Source organism: Sander vitreus, chromosome 21 (genome assembly GCF_031162955.1).
Source record: "Sander vitreus isolate 19-12246 chromosome 21, sanVit1, whole genome shotgun sequence".
NCBI classification, from domain to species: domain Eukaryota; kingdom Metazoa; phylum Chordata; class Actinopteri; order Perciformes; family Percidae; genus Sander; species Sander vitreus.
In genome coordinates, this window is record NC_135875.1 from 12,367,418 (window position 1) to 12,394,961 (window position 27,544).

At 40.7% G+C, this 27,544-nt stretch overlaps 1 protein-coding gene across 1 annotated transcript in view; it reads left to right on the forward strand.

The window, feature by feature from the left end:
- The window catches only part of atrnl1b (attractin-like 1b), a 57,670-nt gene that overhangs the window by 1,823 nt on the left and 28,303 nt on the right, over positions 1-27,544 (forward strand). The window contains exons 2-21 of the mRNA XM_078278859.1: positions 2,507-2,590; positions 3,049-3,162; positions 3,420-3,548; positions 4,046-4,254; positions 5,157-5,331; positions 6,148-6,235; positions 6,724-6,979; positions 7,250-7,433; positions 7,544-7,698; positions 7,857-7,941; positions 8,218-8,432; positions 8,784-8,902; positions 9,279-9,411; positions 10,707-10,894; positions 12,147-12,360; positions 12,510-12,701; positions 16,370-16,603; positions 17,758-17,895; positions 19,981-20,074; positions 26,636-26,688. Of these exons, the coding sequence (XP_078134985.1) occupies positions 2,507-2,590; positions 3,049-3,162; positions 3,420-3,548; positions 4,046-4,254; positions 5,157-5,331; positions 6,148-6,235; positions 6,724-6,979; positions 7,250-7,433; positions 7,544-7,698; positions 7,857-7,941; positions 8,218-8,432; positions 8,784-8,902; positions 9,279-9,411; positions 10,707-10,894; positions 12,147-12,360; positions 12,510-12,701; positions 16,370-16,603; positions 17,758-17,895; positions 19,981-20,074; positions 26,636-26,688 (3,059 nt within the window). The remainder of the gene's footprint in view (positions 1-2,506; positions 2,591-3,048; positions 3,163-3,419; positions 3,549-4,045; positions 4,255-5,156; positions 5,332-6,147; positions 6,236-6,723; positions 6,980-7,249; positions 7,434-7,543; positions 7,699-7,856; positions 7,942-8,217; positions 8,433-8,783; positions 8,903-9,278; positions 9,412-10,706; positions 10,895-12,146; positions 12,361-12,509; positions 12,702-16,369; positions 16,604-17,757; positions 17,896-19,980; positions 20,075-26,635; positions 26,689-27,544) is intronic.

Below are 27,544 nucleotides of genomic sequence, written 5' to 3' on the forward strand. Positions count from 1 at the left end.
ATGAGTGCAATTATCTTGCACAATGCAATCTGCACGTGTGAGCATGGACCAGAAAACCAAGCCTCTAACACGCACGGTTATTTTGACTTACGGCCTGATGTGTTTGCACATAAAATCCATAAAGAAATAAATTGCTTTAGCTTTTGCCAGAGAAACAAGCCTACAGTGGCTTTGAGAAGACATCTGCAACTAATTTTGCAAATGCCTTGCAGCCTATATGGTGATTATGTCTATTGTTCCTAAACTGGAAGAATATGGGTGTTTATCAGCACAGGTAAATGCTATGTCAACCCCGTAATAGGTGCAATGAGTTAAGGACTGTGTGTACATTTGGTAGTAGTTAGGAGAAAGCAGGAAAATAATGGAAAGTGACCAAAGAAAAACATCAAACTGCTGTATAATGATAATCTTGAGTGTGGCACTTGACAGGAACATCTAATGGATTTTCAGTACACCTGAAGTGCACTCTGGTACATAAGTGCTTTAATCACAGTAATTACCGTTGCTCCTGATGTGTGTCTGAGGTTTTGTATGGGTTGTCATTAGGCATGTTGGCAGGGAATAACCTCCCATCACCTAAAGACAAACCACTGAAATGTGATAATTTAACTGTTAGCTTCTCTGTAGTCAGTAGAATGGAGGCATGCACCCTGGTACATGATCACTTACACATTGCTGCAAAAACATGTTGTGGCTCCCCTCCCCTAATAAGTGTGCAATCCTATCTTGAAAGTTTAATTCGGCATCACAGATTATTTTTCTTGTTTATGATGCGTTATAATGTCTGATTTCAAATGGAGAAGGACCAAACATCACAGTGGCGTGGACGGCGGGAACAAACAGAGTCTTGAAACGTTCAGGGACTGCACAGGATAATATTTCCCTGGGAAGTCCAAAGTGCGCCATAAAACATTCATTCATTCTTGGATGTCTACACTGCCCTAACTCATTGCTGGTTGCATGCACCTGGGTGTTTATATCGATCAATAGACTTTGCATAAAGACTTTGCATATACGCTTTCCTGATGTGAGTTGTAAACAAAATACAAAACCACGTTTGACACAATAAAGGGTCAAGATCATACTATACAGTATGCATACTTCATCAGTATGCATATATGCATCTTTATTAGATTAAAACTGTCTTTAGGTCATTATCCTTCAAAACCTCTGAATCGAAAGTAATGTACTCGTACACTCTCATGTTATGCATCCAGAACAACTGACAGGGACATAAAAAGGGAATACAATTCAGTTACTGTGTTACTCAGACCACCCACGAGAGCCCAGTATGTATTCGTGAAGCTTTCAAAGTCAGAAATAAAAAAAAACAGGACTCTGTCTTTCTGTGATCTCAAGGCCTGAACGATATCAACTGACAGATACTCATTTTGTGGATTCATGAGGTAATGAGTTTTATCAAAATACAATCCGTTGCAAACCAGAAAAAAAGCATCACTGTGTGGGGAAACTAGTTTTTGGTAATCTGTCTCCTCATCGCAATCGTTTTGTGGGTGGCATACCTACAAATTTCTTGTAACATGGGACAGTGATGAATGTCCATTCAGAAGTTGTTTATCATTGTGACACACCACTGTGAAGAACACTTTGTTGAAAATTGTTTCGAGTGTCAGACTTGAGGCAAGGCCAGAACGCAGCAGAGGAACCTTTTTAAGAGACAGATGATTGAATCTTTTGGTTGACAGGGATTGACCTTGGGCTCACTAAAGTTGGACACATGATTTCACCTTTATAGAAGACTTTGCACCAGGACAACAGAGCTGCCTTAGACTGGGTGTTTCACAAGGAAATGCAACTTTTATACTCTCAAAAATACTTCATGAATTTGAGTCGTAACATCTTGATGTCTGTTCCATGCTGCCGGTTCCGAACTACAAAATGCACCTATAAAATCTCTGTGATTTTCACCAGGTGGACAGACTGACCACTTATTGGGTGTCATGCTGCTGTAGGGCTGCTTTAGGGACATAAAAACAGATTGTCATTTCTAAAGCTGAGTGTGAGGATGATTTTAAGAAGTAACATATACTTAGGCTAATCTACTTACTCCCTATTTCTTCTAACATTAGCTAACTGTTAGAAAGCAGTGTTCAATTTATGAAATGCTATTTCTGAAAGAAAAGATTCCAAACAACAATATATAAACATTTGCTTTTTATTCATGTATTTGATGTCTCAGACAGGCAACACAATTATTAGATGATGACTTGTGGTTAAAGATGCTCTTGTTTCCTCTACTTTTATGTCTTTAACTTAAAATGCTACTTTCCTAGCTGCGAAAAAATCCAGACCAGCAAGAAAATAAGCATTATGCGTTGTGTTAATAAGCCCAATAATTACATGTATACATATATACCAGTCCATGGAACAACCATTAGAATAATTGTTTCTTTAGATTCAAATGTATTTCAGGCATTTGACTTTACACATTCTACTCAAGGCAACATATTCCTGTGCTAACTGTCCCACCTCTGTGATCGTTCAGGTTGACGGAGCCCTCAGGATACCTCACCGATGGTCCAATCAACTACAAGTACAAAACAAAGTGCACCTGGCTCATTGAGGGCTAGTAAGTATTTTTGTAAATTGGTATGTTCTGAGCATGCACGGCCAAATTTAATAATGCAGCGTAAACTGATTTATGCAATTAAACAAATCTCTGTTGAAGGAAGTGTACTTTTGTTGCTTACACAGTATAATGTAAAGCGGCCGCCTGTAGCATTTTAAAGGGTTCTGAATGTTTGTCTGTTGAGCTGGGTGTGACTACTACATTTTAATCAGCAATCTTACAGAGAGTAAGAATCTCTGTACCAGTTGATGCTTTAACCACGGTCACTGCGATGATGGAGCTGTTTGGAAACGTTATTGCCAGGAAGAAAAGGGAGGCCAGCCTATCATCATGGGTTCCTTAAAACATTTTGGGAACAACAACATGTGAATCCTGCAGTGACTTGGAAAACAAATGTGTATGTTGTTCAAATGTCCATCCTTGAAACCTAAACCATTATTTCATTCTTTCCTTTGCAGTCCAAATGCAGTTCTTCGGTTAAGATTTAACCACTTTGCCACAGAATGTAGTTGGGACCATATGTACGTCTATGATGGAGACTCAATATATGCCCCCATGGTTGCTGTTTTCAGGTAAGAAACTCCAAAATGAAAGAGTGGATTGACACTTTAGGGTTAATACATAAATAGGTATTGGTTAGATGGATGCTTTTTTTAAGACAGGAGCGAGACGTGATTTTCAGGCTGTTTAATTTACTCTTCACTTAATGTAGCATGTGTCTGGTTATCTTGATTTAGCAGAGTTATTGGTTTGTAACTGTAACTTAGAATTGGTGCGGGTTGTAATTGTGAGAAAGTGATGCCAATGAATTTCCTGCATTTCTCCACAGCGGCCTCATCGTGCCAGAGATGCGAGGAAATGAGACGGTTCCTGAGGTTGAGACAACTTCAGGCTATGCACTACTACACTTTTTCAGCGATGCTGCATATAACCTGACAGGATTTGAAATATTTTACTCGTAAGTTATCCAGGCCCTACATTTGAACCTAAACTACAAGCAAAGCACAACATATAAAAACCTCACATTGTTTATATTTTTAGATTTGGATTCCTGACCTGGAACCAATTCCTGCTCAGCTTGTGTTTTAGGCCATTACCTATGTTAGAGACATTTTTCAGGTTTTTATTGATGTGTCTAATTTATTGTAAATTATGCATTTAATTCTCCTAGCTAGTTGATGGATGGTAACCTGTTTCTGCATCCTACATTTCAGCAACAAAAAAAGGCTGGTACAAGTGCTTTTCTGCTGGACTAAAACCCACAGCAACGATCACTGTTAATGAACAGTGACCTGCTTGATAGTTTTTCATTTATTACTAATCATTTTATCCGCCGCACCTTTGCCAAATGCTAGATGATTCTCATTAATCTTCCTCAGTCTCCAAGTAAAGGTCTGCGAGTGGCCTAAGTAGTGCATACAGTGTTTGGCTAAATGAAAACATCCTTCTGTCTAGGATCAACTCCTGTCCCAATAACTGCTCTAGCCATGGGAAGTGCACCCCTGGTAACTCGGCCGCCAGCAGAGTGTACTGTGAATGTGACAAGTACTGGAAAGGCGAGGCCTGTGACATCCCGTACTGCAGGAACAACTGCGGCAGCCCCGACCACGGCTACTGCGACCTCACTGGGGAGAAGTTGTGCGTCTGCAACGACAGCTGGCAAGGTAACAGTCAGCTCCGTCCAAACCCAACAGATGTTTGCAAGATTTCAGATTGCGAAGAATTGGCTTAAACCAAACCAAGTAATATTTCATCGCTCTGGCATTACATGTTTTTGGTATCTGCTATTTCACTGTCAACATACACTCTCAGCATTGACACACAATAGAAAAAGACATAGTGAATTGAAGTATTTTTGAATCATTTCACCACATTCAAAACACTGAGTGATGAATCATATGCACCATACTTTTGCAATCACAGGTTGTAAAAATGATCATGTAGGAAGATGTAATGAAGAGACTGTGTTAGCAGACAAGTGTGCACAGCTGTGTTGTTTTGTGTCATAATGCTGATTGGTACCGTGCCGATAAGCCCTGTGACAGAGCGCTATTATGTAGCCTCCAGCTGGAGGGAACCAAATGCTTTCACGTGATGAAACTTGACAGAATCATTAGCAAAAGCATGTGCTTTTTCAGCACGGCCTTCATTCACACACAGTTAAACATATTCACACCTCCCTGTCTGTCATGTTCGGTTAAGGAGAAGCTATGCTTTTGTTTGGGTTTGAGAGAGAGGCATGTTTGCTATTTCACTGAGTAGGAATGAGAAAATGTGTCAGATGTTGCTGAAAAATTCCATCCTTAAAAGAGATTCAGCATCAGATAAATGTAGTTCTTTGTCTTAAAATAGTGGGGCACCTGTGTAGCTCACCTGGTAGAGCGTGCGCCCATATACGGAAGCTCAGTCCTCGATGCAGCGGGCCCAAGTTCGACTCCGACTTCCCCCCTTTCTCTCCCCATTTCATGTCTAAGCTGGCCTAAAAATTCCCCAAAAATAATCTTAAAAAAAAATAGTGCAGCTATCCGCTGTTATTTCTTTCTTTCTTTCTCATCCCGTCTTGTAGGCCCAGACTGCTCTCTAACTGTACCTTCCACTGAGTCCTTCTGGGTTCTACCAAGTGTCAAGCCGTTTGGCACATCACTCGGCAGAGCTTCCCACAAGGCTGTGGTGCAAGAAAAGGTCATGTGGGTGGTGGGTGGATACACCTTCAACTACAGCTCTTTCCAGATGATTCTCAAGTAAGTCCCAGAGTATAGATTTTTCCACAAGCAAAATGTCTGTTTATTCGTTTTTGAATGAAAAAAATGAAACAATAACAGATATTTGGTAGTTTGTCCAGTCCACTGCATTCTCAGATGAAGTCCTGTCCTCCATGGCCTCACTTTGAAAGGAAAGGAGGAAGTGTGAAAAAAGTTTGTGGCTTCTCAGAATACTGTCACTCAAATCTTTTGAGAAAACTCACGCCAGTGTTAGGGCCACCTGTTTCGCTTTGTCAAAACTGGCAAGTGTGGGAGTTAATCTTTCAGTGGTTTGCTTTGTGAAAGTATAGGTGGTGCATTGACTTGAGAAATTGAGAATTTAGTGTACTTTGATGACGCGTCCAGATAAAATGCAGACTGGCTGATTAAAAGGCTGACATCTGTGCTGTGTCATGCCTGGACATGCACTCTCCATCTGATCCATCTGTTTGTTCAACATCAGGTGCTGTGATTTCTGAGGAAAATTGATCCTGGGCTCCAAAAGTATTTTGAATTAATGACCAATGTGCGATGACATGACCAGCTGTTGTATAGTGAATGCCTACAAACATGAATTCTCCCGTGTTTATCAGTGTGCAAAACCTCTAGCTAAACAAAAGTTCTTTTTGTGACTGGAAGCGGTACCTTTGACATGAAAGGGAACCTTTTGTGATTACATTAGCAGATCATGAGGTAAAATTAGATTTATGTGTCACGGAGGGACAAACTACATAAGTGCAGTGTTTAATAAATGTGTTTCATGTTCAGCACAAGGTCATGCATTAAAGTGTAATGTTCTGTTGCTTTGCTCTGCAGCTACAACCTGGAGAGTGGCATCTGGAACACAGTTCCCATCAACAGTGGCCCTGTGCCAAGATACGGCCACTCACTCGCTGCCTACCAGGTAAACACACATACACATATGCCTCAGCCTCTCTGGGTACAGATGTAATTTTAAAATACGCTAATGTTAACAGGAGGGAGGGAGAATTAGATGGGGTGAAATAAAAGTGAGCAATAAAGGTTTGCTCGCACAAAAAGGAAACCACAGCTGTCGCTTTCAAATGGAAATTGGTCATCTTCAAATAACTACATGTCTTCAAACACAAAGCTTAGAGACATGTTTTCTTTCTCATGACCATATATCCATGATTACTAGAAAAAATATTAGTATTGTAAGTCTGCAACATTCCAGTTTCTCAACATGAACAAGCTTTATGGCTCTATAAACTGAAAAGTAGAGGAAGGAATTACAACGAAACAGGCTTGTTTGAAAGGTACATTTTCTAATCTATATGTTTTGACACACTTCAGCCTTTCCTTTCACTTTTATTACTGCATGCAGGAGCTTCTTTGCATGCTGGTGTAAACACTCAACTCTCTTTTTCTCAGGATGATATCTATATGTTTGGTGGGAAACTGGAGGCGGGCTGGGCGAATGTGACAGACGAGCTGTGGGTGTTCAACATACCAAGTCGGACGTGGCAGCGGAGAAACCCTGTGGTTGGCCCACCAGCCCAGATTTACGCTGTGGAGGGTCACTCGGCCCACTGCGTCTCGCTAGACGAGGGAGAGGCCATTATGCTGGTCATCTTTGGCTACTCCCCCATCTACAGCTACGTCAGCAACGTTCAGGAGTATAGCCTGAGTGAGTCACAGCTTAAAGAGACTGCTTGTTTCTCATTCTTTGAGCTCTCTGTATTTTATATCCTATCCCTATCGCATGACATCTTTGACATTTAAATCAAAACCTATAAAATATAAAGCGCACACAACAAATGATCTGTTTTTTGCCAAATAATGTCAAAACTTTAAGGGTGAAGAGCCCAGCTGTCTCCAAGTGATTAAGGATGCACATTTTGAAAATATAATTTGATTCCTATGCAATAAAAGATTCCTGTATATGTGTTCTTGTCAGGGTCCAACATGTGGCTAGTGCCTGAGACCAAAGGTGCCGTTCCCCAGGGAGGTTACGGCCACAGCAGCACGTATGACAGTGCCAGTGGTAGTGTGTATATTCATGGAGGCTATAAGGCACTGCCTGCCAACAAGTACGGCCTTGTTGATGACCTTTACCGCTATGAGGTTAACACCCGGACATGGTAAATCAACACATGCTCATTATGCGTTCACGTCGGTGTATGTAAATCTGTTTGTTACGTGTTTTCTCATTACTCTTGCCCTTGACGCACTTGTCATGCATATGTTTTAGGTTCATTTTGAGAGAGAGCAGCTTTCCACGTTACTTGCACTCAGCTGTGCTCCTCAGCGGCACCCTGCTCATCTTCGGCGGCAACACACACAACGACACGTCACTCAGCAACGGCGCCAAGTGTTTCTCTGCTGACTTCCTTGCGTATGACATCGGTAGGACTCCTATTATTCTCAACATTATGCCACCATTTGAATGGGGACCTCCCCAGTGGTGTTATTAGCAACTTAAAAATGTTTGTCAAAAACCTTCTCTAATGTCACAAGTACAAAGACACGCCAGATGTTTACATATTGTTTTGTGTTTTCCTCAGCTTGTGATGAGTGGAGGCTCCTGCCTAAACCAGACCTGCACAGGGATGTCAACCGCTTTGGTCACTCTGCTGTGGTCAGCAATGGGTGAGTCTCGCTTATGGAATCTGCAGTCAGACTAAAGCACACTGGACGGACGCTTCACACAAACTACAAGTTTTTAGTACATTTATCTTGTGGCTGCTTATTATAAACAAGGTCATGACATCACATTTTACTGCCTGTTATTACTTTGTTGCACTTTTTGTAGAGTGATTTTTACCCTTCTGAAGTGTTTAATAAGTAGAAATAAATAGAACAATCAAGTTTATCTCTATTTTGTGCCTTCTTGTTTACACTCTGTTCTCACGTTTTCTTTGCCAGGTCCATGTATGTGTTTGGGGGCTTCTCCGGCGTGCTGCTCAACGATGTGCTTGTTTACCGACCCCCCAGCTGCCAGGCCTTCTTGGCAGAGGAAGGGTGTGTGAAGGCTGGGCCGGGGGTGCGCTGCATCTGGAGTAGAGGCCGCTGTCTTCCCTGGGAACCCAGCATGGTTAATGGAAGCCTCACTCCTGCCTCATTCTGCCCCCCTAAACCTGGTGAGAAATTCAGAACTTTTAGCGGTTTAACTTTCCACTTTTTTGCAGAGTGAATGTTTCCTATCTGCTCTTCCACACCTACAACACAGGCATTTAGGCTCTTTGCTATTCTAAATGACTGCTGTTGTGGTTTTAGCTCTGACTAATAATAATAAACTTTTCATTACTTCAACAGAATGCTCTTCCTTTTAGGTTATCAACTAGTTTCATGCATATTGTTTTCATATTCCTCAGGAACTATTTCCCTTTACTTAAATATAGATACAGCTTATGTATTCCAGAAAAGTTATGATTTTGGACCATATACACTCATTACTGCGCTCTGTTGTCCCTCTCCCTATATGTTTTTAGTCACAGTGGACGAGCGGTGCTACCGGTTCTCAGACTGTGCCAGCTGTACAGCCAACACCAACGGGTGCCAGTGGTGTGATGACAAGAAGTGCATCTCTGCCTCCAGCAACTGTACCTCTGTGAGTTGTCCAACAGGGGGCGTCAGAGCACTTCTGGTCTTCTGAAACACACACACACACACACACACACACACACACACACACACACACTTGTGTTTGTAAGCTTGGGATATTGGTCATCTTCACTGTTGAAATCAAGTGATAATTGAGGTTATTATGGTGTCTCTGTTTAGGAAGAGTATATACTGTCCCCATGTCGTACCTTTTAGTTTAATCTAATGCATAATAGTGTAAACAGGACTGTATTTTAGCGGTGAAAGATATTTACTCTCATGAGCTCTCTCAACAGTTCCACACTTTTTTGGCTCTATCTTAAATTTAAAGCTTCTGTCAACCGTCCTGTGTTTTCTATTCTCTCCTCTTTGTTTTTCTGTAGAACGTGAGGAACTTCACGGAGTGTCCAGTGCGGAACGAGCATGTGTGCAGCAAGCTTGCCAACTGCAAGAGCTGCTCACTGAATCTCAACTGTCAGTGGGACCAGAATCAGTCAGAGTGCCACGCTTTGCCTGGTAAGATAGACGTTGGGCCCCCAACATACATTTGCATACACATTGGCTTTGGACTTATACACGTACATGAGAAGATGTCCAGGTTTACTCTTTAGTTTTTTTGTTGCTGTAAGTGTAGCACTTACCATTGTACATGAACCTTATTCTTAATCTCATGGATAAAATCTGATGAGAGTTTACGCTTCATAACATAAAACTGTTGATGATGAGATGTTGTGTTAAGTGTAATGAATGACTCCACACATTCAGACCTGAAGCGAATATTTAAACTTATAATCATTAAACCTTGCTATTAGGATTTGTACATTGTATTGTACATCTGACTTCAACACAGCATCTGCTATTTGCAGAGGTGTACTTTCAAGGTGTCATCCTGATGTTTGTTAGACTTGGCATTTTATTTATCTTACCTCTCACCCTCTAGTCCCCCTCCCAAATGTTGACTGGCTAAATCTCAAGAATTGTTGCTGTCATTATATCCATATTTTTCAGTTTGTAAAAACTTGTCGCCCAAGGGCTTGTTGCAGCAGTGGGATTTTCAAATCTTATGTGTGTTTGTGTGTATTTCTGATGCCTGAAGGGGAGTCAGGGGGAGCACCCCCCCATATTTTTACGAGAAGCAGTAATTATCAGGCTTTCTTTAAGGCAAACAAGTACAGATTACACGTGCACACACACACACACACACACACACACACACACACACACACACACACACACACACACACACACACACACACACACAAAGTCCTAAATCTTTAGTCTGCTGTAGTTTGGAAGGAAGCAGATAATCATAAACGCAGATTGCAGGAAGTCTGCTATGTTCTCTACTTTTAATCTAATCTTTTTTTCTTGAAGAATAGTGTTGAGCAGTATTTAACTAATGATTTAAAGTGTAATTGAATTTGAAGCTTAAATAATTTATACATATTTTTAAATGTATCAAATGACAAGGTGAAAACAATGTGAAATGGGTCCCTCTCAGTGATGAACATACACAGAATTATCACCCAAATCTGCAGCTCCCATCAGCTTTACAACAGGTTTTCAGCTCATTGCTCATTTACTGTTTTGGTTCACTCCCACAGCTCTCATAGCGTCATTTTCGCCGACAGAAGGCCACTGTTGTCAACCAAAAAGCTCTAAAAACCCTTTGTACACAACCTCCTTAGCACCAAATGGCTAAAATGAAAAAGTCTTGTCAAAATAGTTTCACATATTACTAACATAATATCTAACATGTCTTGGCCCATGGCTCATACATCTTCTTATCATACTCTTTCTTTTTTTCCCAGCCCAGCAGTGCAGTGAGGGATGGAGCCAGGTGGGGGAGGCCTGTCTGAGGATCAACTCCAGCCGCGAGAGTTATGACAATGCCCAACACTACTGCAAGAACCTCAATGGAAACATCGCCTCACTCACCACCTCCAAACAAGTGGACTTTGTGCTTGAGGAACTAAAGAAGCTCCAGCAACAAGACAAGGTAAATATAAAAGCCTGCAGTAAAGACGGTATGTCAAATTCAATCCAAAATATTTTCAGCTATCCTCAGACGCCGGGTAATTGGGTATGCAGCTTACAACTTGGTGTTTAGCTGACAGAAGAGAACAAAGATTATCTGTCTGTAACTCTGAGTTATTCATTCTGAGATGATTTTCTCCTGATCAGTTTTGTACTTGTGCACAGCTCGGTTTCCTGTCTGATTGCGGCCCTGCTTTTAGCTTGTGTAATTCATGTCTTTCAACCATTTTTCATCACATTGTTTTCGATTTGGCAGTGCCACAGACTGTGTGGTTTGTTTTTGACTATGATGCAATTACAAGTAGAATACAATGCTCAGCTTTAGTTTCTCAGATACACTGTCACAGTTTCTTCTTTCTGCTTTATATAAAACACCAGGGCCATATGACTCACTGTCTGTAGGAACAATCATAAGCACTTATCTAAGACATAGCCTTGCTTTTAGTTTTCACTTTGGTCAGAGTATAACTTCGAAATTCCTTTGCTTTTATGAAAGTGCATTTTAAATGTTCTAATCGATTCTTAATATGCACAAATATATCAACACAATAACGGAAATCGGTGACACAAATTCAAAATGTGTGTAAGTTTGTCGCATTCGTCCCTCCTCGAGTTTACATGTCTGAGTTAGTAGGCTCCAATGCTTTAGATACACCATACTGCGATATGCTGCACCTTGAGATGTCCAGTATGCCCAGCAATACAGTTGAGAATGGCTCATAAACTATAACTCATAAATTACGATTTGTTCATAGAAAGAAAAATAAATTGTCCTAACATCATAATTCAAGTCTCTTCATCTTTAATAGAAAACACTCACCTTCTCATCTCGCCACAGCTACACAGCTGCCTGCACTGAAAGAAAATTGTGGAGTCTACTGATGAGTTTAGTTTGGTCATGCCTGCTGTATTCATGAGGATATATCATTTGTTGTCAGTCTGCTGGAGTTGAAACTTGTGTGTTTGTTCCAAACAGAACCTTGACATGCCATTTCCCCATTACTTTACGAGTTGAATCCTGAAGGCAAATAAGTATTCATATCTGTGAAATTATTCTCAGCAGACTTTTAATGGCATTCTTGGTTCCCAGGTGTAAATGCAGTAGTCGTTCATTTCTTAAATAGCATGATGGAGCAGAAAGGGGAGGCAGAGGTGCAATATTTTATCCTACATTTGAATACCCAGTGACTCGCCTTTTTTCCGTGTCTCCACAGCGGCTGTCTCCCTGGGTGGGCCTGAGAAAAATCAACGTGTCGTACTGGGGTTGGGAGGACATGTCTCCCTTCACCAACGGCAGCCTGCGCTGGCTGCCCGGCGAGCCCAGTGACTCTGGTTTCTGTGCATACCTGGAGGAGCCTCAGGTGTCAGGCCTGAGGGCCAATCCATGCACTGCCACTGCCCATGGCCTCATCTGTGAAAAAGCTACCGGTAAGACACGCTCACATGCATGCATGCATGCATATACTGCATGGATATGATCTATCTGTTTGGAAACGTTGTAACATTACATAGGAATTGCACTCTGATATGAAAATGACTCATTATCCTTTCCTTCTATCTTGTCCTTTCCTGTCCAGGAAACCCCAACCAGAGTTCCCGTCCATCCTGTAAGAAGCCTTGCTCGCTGCACACCAATTGTGCCAACTGTACCAGCCAGGCCATGGAGTGTATGTGGTGCAGCAGTGCGCAGCGCTGTGTTGACTCAACTGCCTATGTTATCTCTTTCCCCTATGGCCAGTGTCTGGAGTGGCAGACTGGTGATTGTGTGGGTAAGTGTCTTTTACGTACCGTAATCTAGATGAGGCTTCTTTGAGTCTATAGTCTGGCATTAAGGTGGCCGGCAATACGCTTTCCCAGGTTGTCTTCTGTAAGCAATCAATATTCATCACAGCCAGAAAGGAGGTTAAGGGAGGAAAACAGCTTGAAGTGGAAGGTGTTTGTGTCAGTCGGAAAATTGTATTAGTTTCCTCTGATTCGCTTGGGAAGTTTTTTTTTTGGCGTTGTAATGCCCAATTGCTCTCGCATAGAGTCACCCCAACTGATTTCCCTGTTGACCATGCTACTGATGGACTCTTAAGCAGGATCTGGCTTTACGTGGTTTAACGACAGTCGCGTATCAAGGAACAATTACAGAGAAGCCTACAAGTAAATTCCCTCTGTGAATGAGAAGGTAAGTATGATGGGAATAGCTGCATATACAGTAATGTAAATATGAACGTTACTGTAGTTTTTGGAGTAGGATTAAGGAAAAGATTCACCCGAGGAAAAAGTGATTATCCATCAGAGTTGGATAGATCAGATAATAGGCTTAGATTCAAACATGACACGATATCTTGGAACAACAAAACACATCTGCTTCATTTGTTATTCTTATTTGTCATCATATCTAAAAGTAAATCAAATAAGCATGTATGGACACATACAGAGGCTAAACTGTTGGCAGTATTTTTCACTTCACATTGCTAAGTTGATCAGAGGGATCCCTCACCTGAAGGTCTGTGCTGTTGTGCTGCGTGATGTATGAATTACATCCACAGTTGTGTCAGATCGTAAAAACATCTCAGATCAGTTTAGCTAGTAACAAATTTAGGGAGCTGAAGGGTGCAGTCTCAAATTCATCTGTGCCAGCTGGTGTTAGGTAACTCAGAGACATTTCTGTACACTGTGGATATTTGTCTTGAGGAATTTGTCCCCTTTGGCTTGAAGGACAGAGAAGGGTATCCTATAAATTCTCTTTCTGTTTGCTCTGACTTTGCTCCTTCAAGTTTCAAACACCACTTAAGTCTTGAATTACCTCTCTTACTTTACCTCTTTCCTCCTCATTTTCAGTGCATAGAGAGGCTTTCTTTATGCTGAGTACATTGCACACATGTACTTAAAACCATAGACCTTGGATAAAATGCCCTGTAGTATCATTACCTTCAGGGAGGCTTTGAAAGGGCAGACTGTGATGTATGTGTTGCTCTCAGTAGAGATTTTTAATTTTGCATTTCTGACCCTGCACAAGTAGTTATTTTTTGGAAGTTACTAATACTTGGTAGTAGTTTGTTGCTTTGCTGTAAGGAAGCACTCTTTATTCATGGCCTTCAACAGCAGTTCTAGTGATTTCTACCTGTCATGTTAAGTAGTAATCCAAAATACCTCTTCAGCTTCTTATCTTACCAGATCAAACAGTCAGACCAAATGTATCAACATCACATCTCTGCTATGAACACACTGTCTATCTGTTTCATCAACATAGGTCAGAAAAAGCGAATCCCCTGAAGCTGCATTTACTTCAGATATAATTTAAAAGATGCAGGGTGGAGTTGACTTTCCCTTTTTCCTCCCAACATTTTGCTTGGTCCTTGATTTGATCTTTGATAGTAGGACTGGGCTGTGTGCTCCATACTACATCAACTCCATTGTTTTAGGTCCTGCAGTTACGCTGTAAGTGACTAGATGCACAGTACAGTAGGTGAGCTGAAACAATGAGTCGATTAAAATGGCAAACTGTTTCAAATGTGAGAATGTACTGCTTTTTGTGTCATATATGATGCAATGCCTCTCTGCGTTTTGGACTGATGGTGGGACAAAATAAGCTATTTGAATACGCACCTTCGGCGCACCTTTTCTCTTCTGTCGCTTTATAGGGGGAGAGAGGGATCATTAATTGATTCATTGAGAAAATAATCTGCAGATGAACTGATTTTGAAAATAGTCATTAGTTGTTACTCTGTGCTGTATTTATATTAAAAGAAGCCATTAGGAAGTACTGGTAAAATATAATTCTGTATCTCTGCCATCTCAATATTCACAAGTATGCTTTGGTCATTAAAAACTAGATTCCATCATATTTTAAGAGGCCGTGCCTTGACTGCATCCTCTGTTTCTCTACTATTTCGGTTTCTGCACAATTTCTTAAGCTGCGGAGGGCAGTGAAGATGGAGTACAATTCTTTGCATATGGCTCCCACATACTCATAAGGGTACTTGGTGATATTAAGCAACATTTGTCATCTGTTGATTGCAGAGTGCATTAAAAGACATATACAGAAAAGATATTGAAGTGGTGAAGTTGTCATTTTGATCAATGATCTTTGTAACACTTTGCAAGCAGTAAACAGCCTGCAGACACAGATTAAAGTAAATGTAACCACAGGAGGCGTTGGACAGCAAAGTGGATGCACAATAAACTGACGGTATGAAATCTAAGTTTCTAGAGTTTTTCCCTTTTGCCATTTGTGATTAAATGATGATGTTAAACTCATTTACATTTTAAAATGCACTTGAAAGCTTCCATAAATAAATTCAGACTTGACAGTGTTGTCGAGAGAATAGGGGCCAGGAATACAGGTTGTATTTGCTCGGCTGTTGAAAACTCTTAACACTGGATAAAGCGACACACATTTTGCTGTACAGACCCAGTCACGACCACTATCCAATTTATGTCGTTCGTGTTCACACAGAGTTTTTATTTCAACATGCTTTTGTGTTGTGGCAAGACAAAAGTCCTCCTTCAGTTGCTTTTTTTCTCAGAATGGTATGCTAGTTAGAAATCAGCCACTAGAAATCAGCCTGTTGTCAAAACATACTTAAATGGCCTTACTTTGTTCTGATTGTTCTCGCGTCATGGTTTCACATCCATTAGCAGAATAGCTGGAGACCTTTTGACATAAACTGAGGTAAAAGCACTCAATGTCTGTCTCCTTAAAATAGTAGTGGCATTTTCCCCATTTGAAGTGTCTGTCTGGATGGCAAGTGGCGGCACTGAAACTTGTCAAGCAATTTAGTGCCCGAAAGTTCATCCCCCAACTGACGAAGCAGTATCGCTCCCTTGGGTTTCTGAGTTTGGAGCGAGGTGCCACTTCACACATCACATTTAAGCCTTTCATTGAACTTTGCTCAAATAACAAACCTTTCACTGGCCCTTGTGCTGATACATTTTGTTTCATCATTCTTTGGCCTTTTCACCTCTCAATCAACTGTTAAATGCTCAACACTTGCTTCTTATCTTCTTATGTGCCCTCTAATCCGTTGTCCTGACAGCTCACTAGATAACCAGCTTGTGTTTTCAGTGCAAAGCACATTCATGCTCCTTAATCTGCATGTCCTGCTAAAGGCTAAGAAATGACTGATTTTGTATGTTTAAAAGCATGAAATCCTGAAAGCAACATCCCTCACGATTTTATTTGCGGCAACATTGGGCCTTGTTGTTACAATTTGCCTTCTGCTGTTTGTTTTAAGGTTACTACCCTGGTAAATAAATGTTAAAATGGACAAATGTGGCTAACAAAGGACAATAAACAAAGACAAAAAGCAATTTTGGGTTTAAATTTCATATATATATATATATATAATAAATAAATAAAAGAGCAAAAGAGTGCAACAGTAATGGAAACTTTCCAATATGATAGTTTTAAGCAATACAAGTGTCTCACTCTTCGTCTCTCCTTTAGCCCAGAACTGTTCAGGCCTGCGGACATGTTCCCAATGCTTGGAGCAGCCTGAGTGTGGCTGGTGTGGAGATCCCAGCAGCACAGGGAAGGGCCTGTGCATAGAGGGCTCTTACCGGGGGCCGATGAAAAGACTGGCAAAGCAGGGCCAGCAGGTCCAGTCCCAGGACATGATCCTGGAGCCTGGCATCTGCCCCAAAGACAAGGGCTACGAGTGGGCCTTCATTCACTGCCCTGGTAAGGAATCCACTTCCTGTCTGTCTTACTGAAATTACAGATCATGCGTCATAAGTGTATCTTCTTGAGAGGTTGTTATTACTCTACCTATTAACTGTCACGTCTTAAGTTTAAAAAAATGTTCTTGTCAAGGATTCCTGTTACAGCTTCCCTATGCAACTGATCCCTCCCTGCTGACTTTATGCAATCTTATGCTAGTATGCCATTTAATGCAGTCATCAAGCCCCGGTCCATACAACCACGTCATGTAAGACGATGACATGCTCAGAGTTGTAATATGAGACTGTGCGGTGTGCTCAGTGGCTCAGTGATATTAATAAAAAACCTTGAGAAATCTGAAGGGACATGTTGTTTTGGATGATATTTTGCCTTATTATTTAAACCTTTAGGTGCAAAGCTTGGCGTTTTTAATTTTTTCATTCGATAATGATGGGATGAATTATAACAATCCATATTTACAGTGTGGAAAAAACAACTTATGAATGGTTAACTTATGAATCAGTCTTACGTAAAAGAAACACTTCTTATTTTTTTATTTTATATACTTTTCCATTAGATGTAACTAATTATTATTTCCAATTGGACACATAGATGCAGCTTCATTAAAAGTTGCAGCCATTAAAAATATTTAAAAAGTCAAGTCTGATTAAATAGCAATTAATATGACATGGCAGACACAAGCTGCTGACAGCTCTAATGGGTCTGTTGATTTTCCAAGAAGCAATAATAACAACAACCCCTAAGTGTACGTTTTGTTGGGCGAGTGTCAAATCCAAGCTTTTTAATTAGCTGCAGGGAGCATAAGCAACATGATTGTGTGGCTTGGATTCAAACTATACAAAATTAATCTGTAAATCTGACTTGCAGGCACATGGAGGTGATTGTGGCTACAAGCATGTTAATTCACTCTTCCTGTCTCTAATCATAAATAAATAATCCATGTTAGTTCCACCTTGTGTTAGCTTGCTCTCTGCCCCCCAGTATAAGGATACCTTAACTGTGGTAGCCATGAGTTGCTTAATGTGTTAAAATATGACATTTCATATTCACTTATTTCCTATATATTTAGTTGAAATACAGAAAGTTAAAGCAGTGAAATGTATTCCAACCCTGCTGTTGCATTAATCCATAACCTCTCTCTGTTTCTTTGTCAGCATGCCAGTGTAATGGCCACAGCACGTGTGTGAACGGCAGTGTGTGCGAACAGTGCCGTAACCTCACCACTGGTCCTCACTGCCAGACCTGCATGCCGGGTTACCATGGAGACCCAACCAATGGCGGCAAATGCCAGGGTAAGTGCCGCATCACCACAGAAATGAGTTATTCTGCACACATACGACATAATGAATTTACTTGTTATTATTTTAGTGATGGAGTCAATTGATTTAACTCTAACCCTCTTAATCTTTTCTCAATCATCTTTATGCATTTCATTTCAGTTAACAATCATTAAGTTTAAACAAATACAACACAAATTACATTCTCTATTTTCTTTTCTTTTGACTAGACCTACTGTGTGTAAAAGATAATTAAACTCTTAGAGAAATATTATCTGCTTCTTGAATTCTAATTAGGATGTTCCGTGATAAACATGCAGTAATAACGCAACTTAACTAACAGAGGGCACTATTGTGTATTGAGAGGAGGAGAAAAACAACTAAAGGTAAAATAGACATCTGGACTCTGTTGGTTTTATTTTTTGCCGTAGCAACTGAGTTGAAAATACCACTCTCACTAAAGACAAGGAAATGTCAAGATCAACTGTGTCTTCCTGACATAAGAGTGAGTGTAGAGCAGATGTGGTACACTGTGGGAAGTGGAGGTAACTCTGAACTGACTTCTTGCGTTTCTGTGGTTTGAAAATAGAAATGTGTCATTTATCTTGATTTTGGTTGAAGGGATATACAGACAGCCACACACACTCAACAAAACTTTTGATTGAGTTTTTATATCGCACTTAATGCAGATTTATTATCCGTGTCTCGTGCAGAATACATTTTCTGGAGTGACTGCAAGCCATAATTTATACAGCATTCTTTTTTCTTCATTTTTTTTATTTCTTTATTTTTTTTTTTTAAAGCAAACATACTTAATTTTTTCTGAATCTAATGTAGAGAATGGCTGTAAACATTAGGATGTTAGCTTAGGAACAGGCATTCAACTGAATATAAAATGATTTTATGTGAATTTGGTCTCAGGGTGTTATTAAATAAATTGGAGATTGACTGAAGACTGGTAGTAGAGCTTTCTTGTCAAGAGGAGATTTACCCATGCTCACTGTCCCTTTTATAAGACGTGAATAGCATTCCTGAGAAATTACATGGAGGCTATTGTTTGAATTGCCAGACTGTGACACACACGCACACACGCACACACGCATATACACCTGGGAGCTTTATGGTCTCTGATACCGTCTGCTAATGCATAGGCTATGGCTATAGCTGTAACCTGTAAAGGGAAACTACACAGGTGATCATCTGTGAAGGGAATATTCTGCTTATTCTTTTGGAGCCTGCGGGCAAAATGACTCAACATCATTATAAGCCATGAGTACATGCAAATAGAACCATGCTTTAATGTAAACACAAGGGGATCCATTGCATATTCAGTGTTTGTTTTATGCACATTAGGCATTTCCCTCCTACCTAGCGTGACTTGCACACCGTACAACTAAATCCCTGTATCACCAGCTGTCAATAAGGAGAAATGTAGGAGAAAATACTATGATACTCAGTTAAAAGCACTCATGTCATCTGAAATAGTCATGTACCATCTTAGGTGCTATGAAAGAGGTTTAGAACTGTGTCCGCTGACCCTTCTGTAAAACACCTTCTCAGTGTTTTTAAAGCTCAGTCAACTGAAAGGAATAGGTTATTTTTTTGCAAGTGCAAACCTGAAAGGCTGCCCCACTAGTAGCACTTAAGGAGCCAATTCACACATCTATTGCTGCACCTTTTTATATTCCACACACATGCCCAGTGGGGTATTGTGGTGTCCTATCTAGGGGGGGGGGGCATATTTTCTCCATCATGTCTCAGATCTTTGAAGTTCAGCCAATCTTTTGGGAAATACACTTGTTTACCATCCTACCCAGATCAATATCAATTTCATCTCAGAGTGTTCAGTACAGCAGAAGACATGTCTGTAGCCTAGCTTAGCACAAACACTGCAAGCAATGGGAAACTGCTAGCCTAGTGCAATAAAGTGGGGGAAAACAACTGTTACGACAAGAAGTGTAGGCTTTATTGTGACCTCAGGAGATCCTGAACTCAAAGCTTTAAACGTGCAAGCACATACAAACAAAAATCTTCACTTTATTCACATTTTCAGCTTTGTTTGATGCTAATCAATTTTCTGTGTTTTGTCACCCCTTCCAGCCTGTAAGTGTAATGGTCATGCAAGTGTGTGCCAGGTGTTAACTGGCAAGTGCTTCTGTACCACCAAGGGGATCAAAGGAGACCAGTGCCAGCTGTGAGTACTCCGACCACATGCTTACACACACATGCAAAAACAGAAGTGCCTTGTCGTTTTTTAAATGGTTGCATTTTCCAACATTTCATAGTATAGCTGTTTACTACCACATTAGTTTATGGTCAGTTCAGCATCTACATAGCCTGTTTCCAAAAGTTCAGATTTGCAACAGAGAGGTCAACTAAGAGATTTTCCGACTGAAATTCACTGACTTGAGTTGATGTCAATCAAAAGCGAGTCTCTGTGCTGCCTGTTACCGGGCCAGTCATCAGTTGGGATGGAGCCATGACGAAATGCTCGCAGCTATTTTAAGGGAAACTCATTTTGACAAGCAAGACAGATACATATGGGAGGGTATGATGTGCTGTTTGTGATATTTTGCCTAAAAAACCTAAATATTGGTTCAGCGATTTCCACATATTTATGAACAGAGCTTCTGTTATGAAATAGAGATAAAAATCCACCCTGGAGATTTTAAAGAGGACCCAAAAAAATGATAATTTTAACTAAACAAATCCTTAATACTGTACATATTGGATTAGTGCTGTCATGAATTAGTCAGAAAGACACTCAAAAATAAGTATATACACATTAAATGGACATTGATTTGGTTTTGAATCATGACATAGTCGGACTTTCAGTCCCCCCTTTGTTTTAATTATATGATGGGCTTCATAGACTGTGAGGTCACGGTTCATGGGCATTGATTTCTGATCACTGAGAGCAGCCCTCTTCCTTCTCATGTGGAGGATTGGATATTGTAATGATTTGGCGGTATAAACCCCCCCCCCAAAAAAAACCATCAGTTGGCATTATTGTCCAGAAACTCCACCTCCAGCAGGATTTCCGCTGACACAGTGGATTTCCCCCAGTGTGGGAGGACCATCTCCACTTAGCTGTCTGCTTTCCCAGTTGTAAGCAGAATGGACTCTAATGCTTTTAATACCCCTAATGCAGTTAGAGTTATAGAGGGGTCACTGGCAACAACGAATGCACATACACACCCACACACCATGCCTTGAAGTCTCTCTCTCTCTCTCTCTCTCTCTCTCTCTCTCTCTCTCTCTCTCTCTCTCTCTCTCTCTCTCTCTCTCTCTCTCGATAAACACGTCCTTTAAGTCTCTCTAACACTGGATCACAATTGCATATTCAGGTTCGTGTTTAGGTTTGTCATCTCTACATGTTCAGTCACGCATTTCAAATCATATTTAAATTAATCTGATTTGTTAAAAAAAAAAAACATTTAAAGTTCAAGTCAGATTTTGCACGTCATATTGATTCTATTAAGACATCTTCTCGTTGAATACAATGACAACCGTTTAGACAGCACAAGTCACAGACAGTAGTCATGATGCCCCCCTGTGGAGTTTTCTTAAAAACAAACAAAAGTTCTGTTTGCATGATCTGTTTCTCACCAAAACACATTGTGTGTATCTCTGAGGTCTAGCAAACTAATGAATGCATTTCCGTCCTCATAAAACATTTGTCAAGGCTTTTTAATATTTCAAATCGTGGGTAGTTTACATCCTATTTTACCAACTAGTCTGCTTCCTCTTTGCCTTTGTTGGCATATGGCTACACTGTTGTGGAACGGTGTGTCCACATGTTCCTGCAAAACAAAACGGGGGACAGCTCCTAAAAACCACTCCATAGCACCACTAGTGGTCAAAAACTTCACAGGGTCCCTTTTTAATCTTTCAGGTTGAAATCTCAAACAAAGTTGTGGTTCCATGTCTTTTTTTTATTTTTTATAATCAATTTAAATAATGTTTTATAAATACCCAACTTGAAAGTCGTTAGGTTACTCCGTATGAAAATGTATTCTAACTATATGTTTTGCCAAATTAGTTTTCGCAGCCTGCACATGTTCACACAATTTACACATGGTCACATGTGGATAAACATGTTAGAGGCATCGTGTTCTGTATGTAAGTCATGCGTTTGCATGAGCTGTTAAGCAGAAGAAAAGTCTGAAGCATTTTCATATAATTACACGTACAGTACATTGTTTTACTTTTATACTATGATGGTCGATCTAAACTGTAGTAGTCCAACCTGTATTCATGTGTCATAAAAACCCAGTATCTAGCAATATTGTTTTTTTTTTTGTTTTTTTTTAGAGAAATCATGAAGTGCACACGGATCAATACCTGTTACACCCTTTGTGTCAGGAGCAGTTTTTTCATAGGAGCCAATACGTGGTAGTTATTCTAAGTACTGACGACCACCGTGTTGGAACCGAATAAGAAAGTGCGTCACCTATAGAGACTCAAAGTTTATCAACAAAGTCTATTTCTTGGACACTACAAGGTAGTTGACGTCAACGCCTTGGAGACATATTCACAATGTGCAAGAAACACCATTGAGTGAGAGAACACATGAAGTGCTCAGAAGGAGGGAGAGGCTGGAGGAGAGTGAGACCTCAATGCTTTTCTCTTGACTTTGACAGTAAATAAATGGCGCTTTGCACAAATGACGGAAACGTCACTGCTACCAGATGGAATGCCGCACAGTACAATGCAGAGCAACACACGGATAGCAGGTGGCTAACAGTTGACACAAATGACTCTGTTTCCACCCTACGAAACCAAGGGGTGTATCAGAACGGGCCAAGCACCAGCAGGCTGCCCATCAGCCATTTAGAGGGTGGATGTGCCCATACAGCTCTGGATCCAGTTATGGGAAAGGTTCCTGCAGCCCATTACTGATTATCAGCTGCAAATTTAGCCAGCAACATAAACCACCAGAATATGTTGCTAATTCAGTCCCATTTACACTTTAATTAGATTGTCATTATCAACAACCGCTGTTTCACTGCTGTCTTTTAATCTCAAAATCAAGATGCATTTTCACATTCAAACATTTTGGAGTATTCAATTTTATTCAAGTGTAATCTAATTAGTGTGTGTATGTATTGACTAACAGTTGGGGTGTTTGCTGTTACCTTTTTTGTAATGTAATTTCAAGTATCTCATTACATGTAATCAGTGTCACCCCAACCCCTGTCTGCCACTCACTCGCACCGCCCCCAGCAGTAACCCTTACACAGAGACCTCCACACAAGGGTACTCTGTCTTTTCCGCAATGTGCACAACAGTACACACATGCACTCTTTCACACTTGCATGCACCACGACCACCGACGCCATTAGGACCTCCGAATAATAGCTGCCGTAATGAAGTGAAATGTGCGTCAGTGCAAAATAGAATTGTTTTTGAAAACAATTGATGAGGTCCACACTGCGTTACATTGATGAGTCATACAAGAGCGCTTAGGGAAATATTTTTCTGTGATAGTGCTCATTATTCAGGATCCGTCTTGTGCTGGAGGTAACAGAGAGTAGCTCTGAGAGTGTACACGTGTGTGCCTGCTCTGGCCTGCGTATGTGTGAAGGACATTGTTCATAGCACATTTCCTGTGTGTGTGTGTGTGTGTGTGTGTGTGTGTGTGTGTGTGTGTGTGTCTGTGTGTGTTTTGCCTGTTAAATCCCACTGTGTGCACAAGCACAGACAAAGGTTCCAAGTTGAGTGTAGATCAAATTAAGATACAGTGGAGGGGGATTGCCTGAAGTTCAGATGTGTGCACGCATGCATGCAGGTGTAGATTAAATTAAGATACAGCATAGGGCAGTTGTATTATATACTTCAAGATGAGCCTGCAGGTGTGTGTGTGTGTGTGTGTGTGTGTGTGTGTGTGTGTTTGTGTGTGTGTGTGTGTGTGTGTGTGTGTGTGTGTGTGTGTGTGTGTGTGTGTGTGTGTGTGTGTGTGTGTGTGTGTGTGTGTGTGTGTGTGTGTGTGTGTGTGTGTGTGTGTGCTTTGCCATCTACAAATGCCAGGCAGCTAAAATGCCCCAGGAGTGATGTTCTGCAAGGTTCAAAAGCCTGTGGCGGCATTTGTCCTCGGTCCTTTGTACCGTGGTAAAAAAGGCACTCTACCCTTTCTTTGCCAATTTAATATAAACAGTAGGGGCAGCAGAGCTGGCTCCTCCCCAGCCCAGTGTCCTGCCCCCATTAGATCAGTCAGAGCACCGATGCTCGTCCTTCAGGACTTGCTGGTTAGATATAGAGGCAGAATCCTACTTCTTCTAGCTTAAATATAAGCTCAAATTACAGTATTACAACGTTTTTACTCTACACTCTGCCTGTATCACTTCCTGGTGATATTTAGAGTGTTGGAACACATCTCCACCCACATTTGACTGACATTTTTTTGCGTAATGCCGTCTGTCTTGTGAATCCAAAAATGCTACAAAACAACCAGTGTTGCGTTATTTTTAGAGGGAAAGTCATTCACTGTAACATCACTATCGACCACCTCCTCCTCAGCAGCGTTCGTGTCTCTCAGCTGGTTTGCTCCACTCCTCCGTATCCCTCTTCGTTGGGTGTCCTCTCTGACTCCTCAACACCGCCTCTGATATTCACGTTTTAACAACTCTAATTGGTTGTCTGTGAGATCAAAAACAACAGTGACACAAAATCAGCGTGGTAATAGATAACTTGTATGTTTTAATACCATTTTTACTTTATTAGTGCATATGTAGTTCTTCTTACAGCAGAGGGATGACATGGTAGTTCCGAGTGAATTGTAGAGTGTTAAATATTGCGAGACAGAGCGGGGAGATGCATTAAAAAGGAGATAGAGAACACTGAACACTAATCCAATAAACACTGCCATATGTTCCTCCTCATTACAGGCCTTTGCAAAGCCATGAGCCTGATAAAACCCATGGAACAGTTGATGGCACTCTATGGATGGTAAATGATTTAGCTTGGCAGCACTTCATTTGAAAGTCAGACTATTTTGGCTGATGTCATGCCACACTATCTGTGTAAAAATTGTGTATAGTGTCAAACTGCAGTGGTTTAAGCAAACTGCATGACCTATTTAATAAATGCACAGGAAAACGTCTGTTTCTTTAGAAATGTATTAAACCAACTCTGAAGGACAGTATAGAGACTGCATCTTAAATTGTAAGAGAATCCAGTTCATACAGAATGTGTAGCAGTGAATGGCGGAAAGGTTTAAAGTGGTGCATCTTTTTATTGTCAATAGACAGTTAATGTTTGTATTTGCCATTTGTGAGGACAGTGGCGATGTCTGAGGCTTCAAAATTAGAGTGTTTGTCAACTAACAACGACAATGGATTGGAGGCAAATGGAAGCTAGTAATTGTCCAATTTTCACACCATGTTTAGCCCTGGGTTTGGACCCTCATTAGCTAGAGTTATAGATTCATTGACCCTGGGCTTAGTCATTTCACACTTGCAACAAACACAAACCATGGGTAGGCAGAGGTAATTATAGTTCATATATATATATTTTTTTCTTCTTCTAGAAATGACTACTTTTTGTTTGCTTCTTATTTGTCACGGTTTTATAGTTGTATTGTCATAAGAATTAGAAAAGGGGGAAATTAAACTGTATATTTCTTTCCGCATGAAGACCATCAGTGCCCTTTATTACTGTGTGCTTCATGTATATGTTAATTAATGTTACAGTGGAAAATGGTTGCTAAATGCTTTAAAATGAGTTTTGTGTTTTAAAAAAAATTAAATAAAGTCTATAACTCCAACAGACTGAACAGCAGAATAAGAAATGCAAGGGTGCATCATTTTGATGCACAGTTTAGTGAAAGAAAGGCATGCTATATGATTGTACTCAAAGTACTGCAGAGCAGACTGTCTCATTTCCTCCTGATGTTTGTCATGCCTCCTGTGTACATCTTGATCACACGCTGCTGTACAAGGTTTCTGTTGAAGAGCTTTGGTCCATGCAGATGTAAACAGATGCCAGAAATGACATAGAGTCATTGACCAAATGTAGTCTTGATGAGTATTTTTTGGTACTTTTTTTTTTGTAGCATTTTGAAGTAGTTCATGTTCTTGTTTAGGTTTAGTTCTTTTTCAACATTGCATTTGTTGTCAATTGTTGTTTGAGATTCTAACGCTGGTTAAGAAATATACTGCACTTTAGTGCCGTGGATACTAAACTCCACTCCAGAACAGGGTTATCCCTGATCTTTGTGGGTTATCTCCAAAAATGTAGCTGTAACAAGGCTATGAATCGACGGGGGAATCAAAACTAATAGGACGATCATTTTCCAATCAAAAGTAAACAGTGTCATGTGCTGTAAGCGCTGTGAAGATGTTCACCCTATGCCCTGATTATCAAGTCTGAATCCTTAAACTCTGATTCTCAATTTTGGATTATTTATCTCAAATAATCAAGTAGGAATTATTGTACTTAAATTGGGCTGTTTGCTCAAAGGGCGTTAAGGGATTAAATTAGTACGTTACTTTTAGATGCCACTCTGGGCTCTGTGATCAGGTGGTACATAAATTTTGTTGCATGTCACTGTGTTGCTTTGATAAACAAAATGTAATTAACTTTTGCAAACTATCAGATTATTTCCTCTTCGTCAGAAGTAAGAGACCTGATGAAGTGCCAACAGCAGGAGCTAATGCGCTGGCACTTGGCAAACACTGCTCCTGATAAGGAAGCATCTCAGTCTGTTAGCGCTCTTCTTCATCTTGTTCTCTCCTCTCTGTTGTCTTCACTGCAGATGTGACTCAGAAAACCGTTACCTTGGCAATCCACTCAGAGGAACCTGTTACTGTGAGTAATTCTGCGCTGGACGGCTACTTGCAGTAGAGACAGCTCATAAGCACACACACGCACACCTCGATTTATTTTTGGGTATTCTCTCTCTCTCTCTCTCTACTCTCTCTCTCTACTCTCTCTCTACTCTCTCTCCTCTCTCTCTCTACTCTCTCTGCTCTCTCTCTACTCTCTCTCTACTCTTCCACTCAAGGCAGATGGAGCATTTTAGCACTTTGGCACCAGGGGCGCTTGTTCAGTGATAGAATGACTTGTCGTGAAAATGTCAAGTGCATCAGAAGGAGTGAGTGATTAAGCTAATCAAGGACACGGAGGGAGTAAAAACTCTCCACTTGTCTCAACTCCCTCAATCAGCCACCTTCTCTTTCATTCATTTAGAAAGTTGACTAAATGTTAGTTTGACTTGAGTGTGCACTGCAGTACAATGAAAACCTATCAACAAGACGGCTGCATTATGGCATAAAAAAATGACATAAAGTTTACACCCAGTGCCCAGTATTCTTCTGTATACTGTACATGTCGGTGTCTGTGCTTTGTGTGTTTATTTGCATGATGTGGTGTCCTTCATGGTGCTGCAGTACATCTCTCATTCAACTCTCGCCACTGACAACAGAGCCTTTGCCAAGGTTTTTGTCCCTTTTTGAAATGCCACAGCCTGACACGGGCTCAATGAGGGGAAGACAGGAACTAAAAGCCTGGAGCTTGCTTTAACCTCTGCATACCACTGGGACCTTCTCTTGAGCTCTGTTACGCAGTATTGTAAACATGATACCCCTGACTGTCTGAAAGGCTATTGAGCAAGGATTAACACGCCCCACTCACTGTGACGTCATCCAGCTACTTCACAGTGTGT